At 49.7% G+C, this 12,402-nt stretch overlaps 1 protein-coding gene across 3 annotated transcripts; it reads left to right on the top strand.

The window, feature by feature from the left end:
- Positions 1-3,474: 3,474 nt before the first annotated feature.
- Positions 3,475-8,639, top strand: SMKR1 (small lysine rich protein 1). Of its 3 annotated transcripts, none has more exons than XM_068164486.1 (3): positions 3,475-3,560; positions 6,403-6,459; positions 8,257-8,639. In XM_068164486.1, exons 2-3 carry the CDS (start codon positions 6,457-6,459, stop codon positions 8,491-8,493), a joined length of 240 nt encoding a protein of 79 aa, XP_068020587.1. In that variant the 5' UTR covers positions 3,475-3,560; positions 6,403-6,456; the 3' UTR covers positions 8,494-8,639. The 3 variants fall into 3 exon arrangements, with proteins under 3 accessions (XP_068020587.1, XP_068020580.1, XP_068020592.1); XM_068164479.1 differs by lacking the exon at positions 3,475-3,560 and adding an exon at positions 3,582-3,667; XM_068164491.1 differs by lacking the exon at positions 3,475-3,560 and adding an exon at positions 3,685-3,799.
- Positions 8,640-12,402: the final 3,763 nt, after the last annotated feature.

Raw genomic sequence — 12,402 nt, 5'->3', positions numbered from 1 at the left:
AGAAGGTTCCATCAGGAGAAACTTGTTGGTGTTGAGGGTGGTGGAGCCCTGGAGCAGTCTGCCCAGAGAAGTTGTGGAGTCGTCTTCTCTGGAGAGCTTCCAACCCCACCTGGCCACTGTGATCCTGAGCAAGCTGCTGTGGGTGCCCCTGCTTTAGCAGGGAGGTTGGACTGGATGGTCTCCAGAGGTCCCTTCCAACCTCTATCATGCTGGGATTCTGTGAAGTGTTCAAAAGCATTGTATCAACTGAGACTCCTCTAGATCCCTTCAGGCAGTTCCAGGTGCTGCTTCTCTTGCACTGCTGAAAAAGACTCCATAATACTATCACACCTCTCAAACATCAAGCAGGTAGCGGTTCAAAACCACTCTGCTTCATGGTGAGGAATTTCTTCTCCTCAAAACCATCTCAAAAGAGGCAGGAGACAGCAATTATGGAACAGTTGTTTTGATGCATAAGCAAGTTACAGAAGGAGCTTAGAATCATGGAATGGTAGGGACTGGAAGGGACCTCCAGAAATCATCAAGTCCAAATCCCTTGCCAGAGAAGGATCACCTAGACCAGATCACACAGGAAGGTATCCAGATGGGTCTGGAAAGTCTCTAGAGAAGCAGACACCACAGCCTCTCTGGGCAGCCTGCTCCAGGGCTCCAGCACCCCTATAGTAAAAACGTTTCTCCTCATGTTGAGGTGGAACTTCTTGTGTTCCAATTTGTGTCCTATCACAGGGCAACTTTCAGAAGTGCAATCACCTGAAGGAACATGTTATCTTACACCACCATGACTGTTAATTCCAGGAATGCTCAAGCATTCTCACTTTCTAGGGTAAGTGGTCTATGAAGAGCTATTTTTGTTTCAGCCCCCAGGTGGCTGCAGAATGTTTTGCTGTCAGTAAGTCCTTTTCTTCAGGACCTCAGGACAGATTCTTCTATTTTTAGCCTTGTTTTCTAGGGATATAAGACACATGTTAATTTCTCAGTCCGCTGTAAGCAACCTTTGAACAGGTTGGTTAATTTCATGCAGCTTGCTTCCTTCCTCCTTTCAGTGATACACAAAGCTCATTTTTAGAGGGACTCTTCTCCAGGACATGGGAACAGAGGTGGAAAAGGACAAGAAGGAGAGGGCTGAGATGGAGTACTGCAAGGAAAGGACACAAATCTCTGTGACAGTGGGGTTTATTAATTCCACAATTAAGGATGAACTTGTTAAAAAATAGATATCAACTTGTTGGAGTATGGGGAACATAAGATACTGTTTCTCACACACACTTTTCAGCAGCCATTTCATTCTCTGTTTAGATGCCTGTGCATCCCCTATTTACTGTCTCTCTGTGAAAATGACCACAACCAAAGATCCCTCCTTATTCTTTTACCTGGCACTGGTGAGGCCACACTTCAAATCCTGGGGTCAGTTTTGGGCCCCTCACTCCAAGAAGGCCATTGAGGGGCTGGAGCATGTCCACAGAGGGCAATGAAGCTCTTAAAGGGTCTGGAGAACAGGTCTCGTGAGGAGCAGCTGAGGCACCTGGGGTTGTTGAGCCTGGAGAAAAGGAGGCTGAGGGGAGACCTTCTGGCTCTCTCCAAATTATTGAAAGGTTAAAGCCAGTTGGCAGTTGGCCTCTTCTCCTGAGGAACAAGTAACAGGACAAGATGAAACTACCTCGAGTTGTGTCAGGAGGGGTTTAGCTTGGACATGAGTTGGGGCTGTTCAGTCTGCAGAAGAGAAGGCTCTGAGGTGACCTAATTGTGGCCTTCCAGTATCTGAAGGGGGCCTACAGGAAGGCTGGGGAGGGACTTCTCAGGATCTCAGGTAGTGATAGGACTAGGAGGAATGGAATGAAGCTGGAGGTGGGGAGATTCAGGCTGGATGTGAGGAGGAGGTTCTTCACCATGAGAGTGGTGAAGCCCTGGAATGGGTTGTCCAGGGAGGTGGTCAAGGCCCCATCCCTGGAGGTGTTTAAGACCAGGCTGGATGAGTCTCTGTCCAGCCTGATCTAGTGTGGGGTGTCCCTGCCCATGGCAGGGGGGTTGGAACTAGATGATCCTTGTGGTCCCTTCCAACCCTGAATGAAACTATGAAACTATGAATTTCTTCCCCTTGAGGGTTGGTCCAGGCTTCCCAGGGCAGTGGTGGAGTCCCCATCTCAGGAAGGGTTTCCAAGCTGTGTACATGTGGTGTTGAGGGACATGGTTTAGCAATGACTCCATTAAAACATGCCTTTGGTGCTTTGCTCTGTTGAGTTTTCCCACTGGGCAGCTTTCCACAGGAAGCTTTTAGCCCACAAACAGAATCATAGAAGGTTTGGGATCGTAAAGGAGCTTAAAGATCATTTAGTTCCCATCCCCCTGCCATGGGCAGGGCCACCTCCCACTAGAGCAGGCTGCTCTCAGCCCTGCCTGACCTGGCCTAAAGCACCTCCAGGGAGGGGGGCATCCACAGCCTCCCCCAGCAACCCCTCCCAGGCTCTCACCACCCTCACTGCAAAGATTTTCTTCCTAATACCCAGGCTAAATCCACCCTAATTAACATTACTACTCCTTTCATACAAGTCTAAATAACACCCATGCTCCTTTGACACCCTCCCAAATGCTAATCTTCCCCACAAGCTTGAGCAGCAGAGCTTCATTCCCTCCCTTCAGCTGGAGGTCATTCTGGTGTTCATGTTTGACCTCCAGCTGGTGCCCAGGCCAGGCCTCATCGCTCTCCACAGCTACCTGCGAGGAGGCTGCAGTGAGGTGGGCGTTGGTCTCTTCTCTCAGGTGACACAACGTGAAGAAACGGCCTGAAATTGTCCCAGGAGGCTGGGGGAAGACCTTCTGGCTCTTTACAACTGCGTGGAAGGAGGCTGGAGCCAGGTGGGGTTGGTCTCTTCTCCCAGGTGATTGCACAAGAGGAAATAGCCCCAAGTTGCACCAGGGGAGGCTTAGGTTGGCTATCAGGAAAAGCTTCTTTGCTTTGGGACAGGCTGCCCAGGGGGGTGATGGAGTCAGCATCGCTGGAGGCGCTCAAGAAACGTGTGGGCATGGCACTCTGGGACACGGCTTAAGGGCCGTGGCGGCGTTAGGCTCCGGGATGAATTCGATGATTTTAGGAGGACTCCTCCTTCCGGAACAATTCCGTGATTCAGGCGGTGGGTGGGGCTAGGGCCGCATTTGGCTTGGTTTATTCCCCGCCTTGCTGAAGGGAGGGGAAAGGGGAGGGGGCAGGAGGAGAGGGGAAGGGGCTGGCCGGCGGCACCAGCTTCAGTCCCCCAAAGCCTTTTCCCGCCCTTTTCCTGAGGCGACCGCTGCGGTTTCTAACGGTCGCGGCGCGAGCCGCCCGTTGCCGGCGGCCGATTGGCCGAGGGGGCGGGGGAAGGCGGAGGCGGCGTGCGCGTCATAGAAAGGCCGAGGCCCAAACCGTTGCTCGTCGTCCTCTGCGCGTGCGTCAGGCCCGTAGCGACGGCGGTTGCCGTGGCAACGGGCCGTGAGGGGCGGCCTCGGCCCTGAGGGAAGGCCTCGGCCGGCGTCGCTTCTGGGACCGGTTCAGGTTCGAGCCCGCCAGAGGCAGCGCCGAGGTTCTGGTGGGCTCCGCTTAAGGGTTGTGTTTGTATTACTCTGTGGGCTGGGTGCCTCCCAACCGGCTGAGTGTCAAGGCAAAAGGCTGTGGAGAGCTCTGTTGTATTTTCAGGTGAGGGGGGTGAGGGAAGCTCCCCTCAGCTTCGGTTCTTCTGCCTGTGGTGTGGAGAGCAGGACGTGTGATCCTGCCTGTGCTTTACACAGTGAGGATGAGGTGGGCTGGGAGCAGCCCAGCAGTGCTGCTGTGAGTTCAGAGCTGTGTGGGTGCCTCTTGCTGGTTGCTGAAACCAAGTTGATGTTCAGGTTTCCTCTTTTGCCTTGGCTAGTCGTGTTAGACAAACCCACCCAAGGGCAAGAGCTGGGTCCTGCCCTTCCCAGAATCACAGACTGTTAGGGGTTGGAAGGGGCCTTGGAAGACCACCTGGTCCAACCCTCCTGTCCGTGCTGGATCATGCAGAGCAGGTCACACAGGCAGGTTCTGAATGTCTCCAGAGAAAGAGAACACAGAGGAGACTTTCTGGGCAGCCTGTTCCAGTGTTTTGTCATTCTCACAGTGAAAAAGTTTTTCCTTCTGTTTAGGTGGAACCTTCTGTTCTCCAGCTTGCAGCCTTTGCCCCTTGTCCTGTCATTGCACATCACTGAGAAGAGCCTGGCACTCACCCTCCATGTATTTATAAACACTAATGAGGTCACCCCTCAGTATCCTCTGAGCTGAGGAGACCCAGCTTCCTCAGCCTTTCCTCACAAGGGAGATATTCCACTCCCTTCATCATCTTTGTGGCTCTGCATTGGGCTGTCTCAAGCAGTCCCCTGTCCTTGAACTGAGGGGTCCAGAACTGGACACAGTATTCCAGATGTGGCCTCACCAGGGCAGAGTGGAGAGGGAGTAGAACCTCTCTCAACCTACTAAGCACACACCTAATACACTGCAGGATGCCATTGGCCTTCTTGGTCACAAAGGCACATTGCTGGCTTGTGGTCATCCTTCTGTCCACCAGGACCCCCATGTCCCTCTCCTCTGCACTGCTCTACAACCAGTCAGTTCCCAGCCTATATTGATATGTGGGGTTGTCCTTTCCCAGATACAAGGCTCTGTACTTGCCCTTGTATTTCATTAATTTTCTCCTTTCCCAGCTCTCCAGCCTGTCCAGGTCTCCCTGAATGGCAGCCCAGTCTGAAGGGGTGTCATCAGTAAAATTACTGACAGTGCACTCTGTTCCCTCAGCCAGGTGGTTGATGAGTATATTGAATAGTACTGATCCCAGTACCAACACATGAGGGACTCCACTAGATCCAGGCCTCCAACTAGACTCTGTCCCATTGATCACAACTCGGGTCACAACAACCCCGGGAATGCTCCAGGCTTTGGGGCAGAGTAGGTTTTCCACCATTGCCTGGTGGAAAAGCACGTGGGGGAGGTTGGTCAACAGCCAGCTGAAGATGAGTATGTGCTCAACCCACCACAGGTGTCCAAGAAGGTCACCAGCATCCTGCCTTGGATCAACAATAGTGTGGCCAACAGGACAGGGAGTGTTCCCCCTGGACTGGGCCACACCTTGAATCCTGGGTTCAGTTTTGGGCCACTCACTCCAAGAAGGACATTAAGGTGCTGGGACATGTCCAGAGAAAGGCAATAAAGATGGTGAAGGGGCTGGAGAACAGCTCTTGTGAGCAGCAGCTGAGGGACCTGGGGTTGTTTAGTCTGGAGAAAAGGAGGCTGAGAGGAGACCTGGCTTTTTATAGCTCCCTGAAAGGAGGCTGGAGCCAGGTGAGGGTTGGTCTCTTCTTCCAAGGAACAAGGGTAGGTTTAGGTTGGACATGAGGAACAATTTCTTCCCCTTGAGGGTTGTCAAGGCCTGGAAGGGGCTGCCCAGCATAGTGGTGGAGTCCCTATCCCTGGAGGTGTTTCAAAGCCGTGTAGATGTGGTGTTGAGGGACATGGGTTAGGGGTGACCTGACAGTGCTGGGTTAAGGTTTGGACTCCATTATATTAAAAGTTTCTTCCAACCAAACCAATTCTGTATTTGTATGAATTAGCAATGTGCTGCTGCTACTATAACAAAGAAAGCCAACAGGATGCTTGGGTGCATCAGTAAGGGCATCACCAGCAGAGATAAAGAAGTCATTGTCCCACTCTACCCAGTGCTGGTCAGGCCACCCCTGGAATACTGGGTTCAGTTTTGGTCCCTGCTGTGCAGAAAAATATGTGCAGGGGCGGGAGAGGGTTTGGAGAAGGGCCACAAAGATGATCCAAGGACTGGGAAGCTGGCAGATGAGGACAGGCTGACAGAACTGTGTTTGTTCAGCCTGGAGAAAAGAAGGCTTAAGGGAGACCTTCTCACCTTGCTCCAGTATTTAAAGGGGGGCTACAGAGAAGATGAAGACTCCCTCTTTAAAAGGAGTCACATGATAAAGATGTGAAGTGATGGGTACAGGTTGCTTCTGGGTAGTAATGAGAAACAAAAAATTTACAATGAGATCAATCAGCCATTGGACTGATCTCCCCAGAGAAGTGTTGGATTGCCCAACACTGGAGAATTTGAAGATTCAGCTGGACAGGATGCTGGGCCATCTTGTCTAGAGCAAGATTTTTGCCAAGAAAGGTTGGACCAGATGATCTTCAAGGTCCCTTCCAACCTTGTACACTATAATTAAACCTCAAGGGCTTGGCTGAAAACCCCAGTCCTTAAATCTGGCAGATAGCTGATGACCTCACAGGTGATTTTAATTGTGACACAACTCAACCTGGTTTTGTAAGAGAACTTAACTTTTTCTCCTTTAAATTTTAGAGGGGAACGATGGCAGTGCTTTGCCCAGTACATAACCTGCTGCATGATTGTGTTGCAGGGTCCATCTTCAAGGCGGATGCGGAGTCCCACTACTGAGTGAAAAGATTCAGCCATGGTAATGCAGGTTTAGTTCTTCTCAAGAGTAGTGTTGCCTCTTTTCAAAGAAAAAGAGTTAATATCCAAAAGCTTCCTTTCCAGGGCTGCAGGACGTTATGGATTGGATTTGATGATCATAGAATCAATAAGGTTGGAAGAGACCTCAAAGCTCATCAAGTCCAACCTGTCACCCAACAACTCATGACTACTAAACCATGGCACCAAGTGCCACGTCCAATCCCCTCTTGAACACCTCCAGGGATGGCCACTCAACCACCTCCCTGGGCAGCCCATTCCAATGGCCAACAACTCTCTCTGTGAAGAACTTTCCTCTCACCTCAAGCCTAAACTCCCCACTGGTGCAGCACGATCTTCAAGGTCTTTTCCAAACTAAATGATTCTATCAACTGACCTGCCCAAATTCACTTTGTGGGAAACTCAGCACCTGATTCTCATTTTCACCTTTTATTGTTCTTTGCTATAGGCTGTGAAATTTTGCACACATCCCAGGAAGGCTCAGATCTCATTATTTGTGGGTGAATTGAAATACTGCTTGTGAAGAGTGGTCAGATGTTATAGAATCCCAGCATGGTAGGGGTTGGAGGGCACCTCTGGAGATCATCCAGTTCACCCTCCCTGCTAAAACAGGGGCACCCAGAACCAGTTAACCAGGATCACAATGTCCAAGGGGGTTTGGAATCTCTCCAGAGAAGGAGGCTCTACAACCTCTCTGGACAGCCTGCTCCAGGGCTCCACCACTCTCAAAGCCAAGTTCCTCCTGATGGAACCTCCTGGGTTCCAGTTTGTGCCCACTGCCCCTTGTCCTGTGGCTGGCACCACTGAGAAGAGTCCAGCCCCATCCTCTTGCCTCCCACCCTTTAGCACTTGCTGGGTTACAACCAGGGAGCTTAGCTCAGGTGACTGCAGGAAAAACCTGACCTAAGCATCTCCTCCATGAAGATTCCAGCATGCGAAGCAGCCAATTAATTCCATCCAAGTTGGCTTGTCACCAGCTCTAATCTATGTCTGACTTCATGTGCACAACCTGCCATCAGCTGCAGCTTGCACTCTCTATTTTCTATTTTCCTTCTCTGGGTGGTGGTTCTGAGTGAGTTATACCCAGATTTAACTTTTTTGTCCTTTATCTGTATGCTTGGCCATCAGATGGAGAGAGGTGATTCTGTCCCTTTACTCTGGTGAGGCCTCACCTGGAGCACTGTGTCCAGCTCTGGGGGTCTCAAAACAGGAAGGACATGGATCTGCTGTAGCAGGTCCAGAGGAGGGTCATGAAAATGATCCAAGGGCTGGAGCACCTCTCATTTCTTCTTCACTTAAAGGGTTCTCAAACATTGGAACAGGCTGCCCAGGGAGGTGGTTGAATCCCCTTCCCTGGAGATGTTTCAGAGCTGTGTAGATGTGGTGCGGAGGGACGTGGTTTAGCACCAGACTTGGCAGAGTCAGAGAATGGTTGGACTTGATGATCTTGAAAGTCTTTTCCAACTAGAGCGATTCCATGGTTCTATGTGATACACTAATTAATGATGATTAGCTGTGATTTCCATTGTGCACAAACCCTTAACAACCAGAGAGAAGCACAGGGGAATGCTAATTGGCTATGGCTGATGACTTTAATGATTGTTACAACCTAGAGAGCAAACATGGATTTGGTGCTTAATGCTTGTGAACCACCACAGAGTACAGGAATTTGTGGTGAGGAGCTCTGAGCCAGGACTAAGATGCTGTTCTGGGATGGCTTGGGATCTTCTACCCGGAAGCAGGATGACTGAGTGGGTTTTGTGATCGTTTGATTCTGCAGGCAGGTAAAAGTAGCCAACCCAAGGGTGGCAAAGGCAAAAAGGCCAAGAAGAAAGGAAAGAAGGTGGTGAAGGAGGTGAAGGAAGTGAAGGAAGTGGATATCCTCAGCCCAGATGCCATGCTCAATGCCTACTACGTCTGTCACAACGCTCCTGCCTGCCTGGAGCTCCGGGGCTTTTCCTGGCCTGGCTTCCCCAAAAAGAAGGGGAAGAAAAAAAAATCAGAGGCCAGAAAATGAAGGACTTGGTGAAAATCAAGCTCTCCAAGAAAGAAGAGACTTTTCTGTGGCTTAGACTCATGGTGACCTCTCCAATTTTTCTCTGACTGTTGTGTCCCTACAAAGCCTCTCCTGTTAGAGCTCAAGCACAGAGTGACAAATGGTAAGTGATGCTATGCCATTGTCATTTCAGCTGTGGCCTCTCGTCCTCCAGTTGTGTGTGGAATAAAACACTGCAGACTGAAAGGCTTCCTCTGGCCTTTGCTTTACCTATACCACTGCCATTCTTTTACTGGTGGCATCAGCTTCCCAGCATCAATAATCTCCAGAGGTCCTTTCCAACCCCTACCATTCTATGATTCTAAGCAGTGGCTCCTTGCATTACTAGAATATCTGGACTTGTGACAAGTGCCATTTTCTAGGACAACCTGTGTGTCACTCCTAGATTTCACATCTCATCCTGTCTGCAAGTCACCCAAAGCTCCCTCTGTGGGTCATCAGTGAGCCATGCGATGCCACCAGGGTGATCCACCTTGTTTTAAAGGAAATGGTGAAGTACACCTGTGTAGGGTCAGATAAGTGGTACTTGAATATCTGGTGAGTTACCACCAACTCTCCCATGGTTGTTAAAATCTGGAGGTCTAGCTTAGATGCTGTCAGTGATGGTGTTATATTTAGAGGTGATGATGAACCTCCTTAGTTTTGGTCTTAGTCTAGACACCCTGGCTGGAGGCCACAAGCTTTGTGTTATGGTTCAGACACGTTTTGCTTCATTTCCTCCATGCGTCTTTAGGCAGCTCTTGGTAGATTGTGAAGATCAAGAGAAGCTGCACGTCATTCCCAGATCCATAGAACTGAAGTGGTGGAACTGGGAGGGTTGAGGTTGTGTCCTGAACTGACACTGGCTATGGAGAGAGGGGTGGGAAGACAAAAGGGATGGAATTTTGGAGAAAGAGCTGGTAAAAAAGACTGCAGTGGGCTAGAGGTACTGTAATGGGGAGATGTCCCTGTTCTCCAGGTTGCCCAAGGGACTGTGACAAGAGTGCTCTCTGTGCCAGCAGCACTGTGACTGCACAGGCAGGAGCTGTGATATCCCAATTCTTTCTTGTCTCAAAACAGTACAGTGGCAGGGCTGACAGCCCATAATGACTGTATTGTCTCAAACAAGGTGTGACATTACCTGGTCTGAACAGAGAGGGTGGTGGTTTGATGGCCTTTAACAGCCCCCGCAGAATGCTGCTAGCCTGGCACAAGGTTTAACAATGAAGAGTGAGATTTTCTGCAGCAAAACCAGTGCTGGGGATAGGCCAATGGCAGACACTGCATCTGAATGCTCACTCCTCTGTGCACACCTCACTCATGCACACCTTCCTTTGTAATCTGGAGAGACTGCCCCCCATCTGCCAAAAGGGTCTAAAAGGACCACCCTTCTGGGGTTCACCTGTTGCACCTACCACAGAACACCCTGCTCGGATGTACATCTGCCATTGAAGGACTTGGACTCAGGATCCAAGGAGTGGTGATATCTTTCTTTTTCTCTGACGTCTTAACTCTCTCTCTCCCTCTCTCTTTTCCCCTCTCCTTTTTCTTACCTTTTTCCCCTCTGCTCTGGGCTGTTACCAAGAGTTTCCATTGGTTCTAATAAACCAAACTCATCAGCCATTTGGCATGGGTTCACTTGATGTCAGTAGCCTTGGCCACCTGGGCCAACAGGTGTCAATCAACACCCCTCATATAATGTGATTGATGGGGAACTGCTTGGAGGAGTCCAGCACAGAGCGACAAAAATGCTGAAGGGAGTGAAACATCTCCCTTCTGAGGAGCTGGGTCTCTTTGGCTTGGAGAAGAGGAGACTGAGGGGTGACCTCATTAATGTTTATAAATATGTGAAGAGTGTGTGTTAGGAAGATGGAGCCAGAGTCTTCTCAGTGATGTCTAATGATAGGCCAAGGGACAATGGGTGCAAGCTGGAGCATAGGAGGTTCCACATGAACATAAGGAAAAACCTTTTCACTGTGAGGGTGACAAAACACTAGAACAGGTTGCCCAGGGAGGTTGTGGAGTCTCCTTCTCTGAAGAGATTCCAAACCTGCCTGGATGCATTCCTATGTGACCTACTCTAGGTGACCCTGCTCTGATAGGAGGGTTGGACTGGACAGTCTTTTGAGGTCCCTTCCAACCCCTAACATTCTGGGATTTTGTGATTATGTGACCCAAGCTGATAAAGGCTTGCAAAAGTTTATGCAGTTTCTCTAGCTTAGAATATACCCACCAGGTAAAATCACAGAATCATAGAATGGCATGGGTTGGAAGTGACCTCTGGAAATCATCTAGTCCTACCTCCTTGCGAAAGCGGGATCACCTAGGGCAGGTCATACAGGAACACATCAAATTTTGGGGCATTACTAGGAAGTCAACTCCTGTCCTTATGCAGGGATGCTGCATTGCTCCTCTGAGTTTGTGATTTGTGGAGTAATTTCATCTCCGTGTCAAGAAAATCATGGTGGGCATCCCATTTCATTGATAATAAGTCTACAGTTGGCATGTTCTGCTGAATCTGAGGTAGGGTTTGAACACCAGTTTGGTTTATGTTGTGCATTGATGTGTCTTCCTCAGCATCTACTCATGTTCTTCCTTCCCCATCACCCACCAGGAAGTCTCTGTTTACAGCAAATATTTTGCAACTGCTTCCTCCAAGTATCAGAGTTCTAAAGAAAGAGGTATCTTGTGACCTCTGCATTTAGCATCTCAAGCTAAGTGTTTACAAAAAAATTATTAAAAAAGAAAGAATTCTCTTTTTTCTGACCATATTTATCACACAGGGTTCTAAGAAAAAGATGGTACCAGGCACTGAGGTAGGAACTGCCCAACATCATGGGCTAGTTGCATCTTGGGGGTCATTCCCAGCAGTACGGACTGCAGATGGAGAGAGGGAATTCTGCCCCTCTGATCTGCTCTGCTGAGACCCCACCTGAAGTGCTGGGGCCAGCTCTGGAGTCCTCAGCACAGGCATGGACCTGTTGGAGGAGGGTAAGAGGAGGCCACAGCAATGATCGGAGGGCTGGAAGCCTTCTGCTGTGAGAGAGTTGGGTTTGTTCAGCCTGGAGAAGAGAAGGGAGACCTTCTGGTGGCCTTTCAGGACTTAGAAGGATGGGAACAGACTTTTAAGCAGTGCCTGATGTGACAGGACAAGGGGTGATGGTTGGAAGCTGTAAGAGGGAGATTCACATTAGAGAGGGGGAAGACATTCTTTACACTGTGGTGGTGAGACCTTGTCCCAGGTTGCCCAGAGAGGTCGTAGATACCCCATCTCTGGAACCATTCCAGGTTGTCTGGGGCTCTGAGCAGAGCAACCTGCTCTAGTTGCAGATGTCCCTGCTGACTGTAGGGAACTTGGATTAGATGGCCTTGAAAGGCCCCTTCCAACCCAAACCATTCCATGATTCTATGAAAGCCTTCTATAAAAGAATTTTTGAGAGCACACCACAAGCTGGAGCGGTCCTTTGCTGTCTGGACTTGCTACAAGGGACCTTCTCAGCGCTATGTGTGTCAGCTCTTGCAGGCAGTTCCATTTCTCTGGTCTTGGGGCTTCCTTTGTTTTGCTGTCTGCGAGCAGCCGCTCGGTGTCCCGCTTTTGGTACATGAGGTTCATGTTTCCTGCAGGAAGTTGGACGCCAAAGCCCTGCTGCTAAAAATACTCTGGCTGTTGATGTGTGTGTTTGTGGGTGGGACATAGTGGTGAGGAGAGTCACAGGACTGTTCTGTGATGTGAGGCATGGCTAAATATATATTAAAAGTTTAAAAATATATATTATTCACCACATTTGGCATTAGAATACATTAAGCTGTCACTGAGAAGCTTCCCTTCTTTAACTGTTCCTTCAGCCAGCGTTTCTGTGTTGCTCAGTGTCTCCTAGAACATTTCTTCTG

The sequence above is a fragment of the Melanerpes formicivorus genome, unplaced genomic scaffold (genome assembly GCF_026170545.1).
Source record: "Melanerpes formicivorus ecotype bairdi unplaced genomic scaffold, bMelFor1.0.p_v2 SCAF_3, whole genome shotgun sequence".
In the NCBI taxonomy this organism is placed as follows: domain Eukaryota; kingdom Metazoa; phylum Chordata; class Aves; order Piciformes; family Picidae; genus Melanerpes; species Melanerpes formicivorus.
Note: the sequence above shows the minus strand (reverse complement) of the source record. Positions and strands in the feature narration are given on the sequence as shown.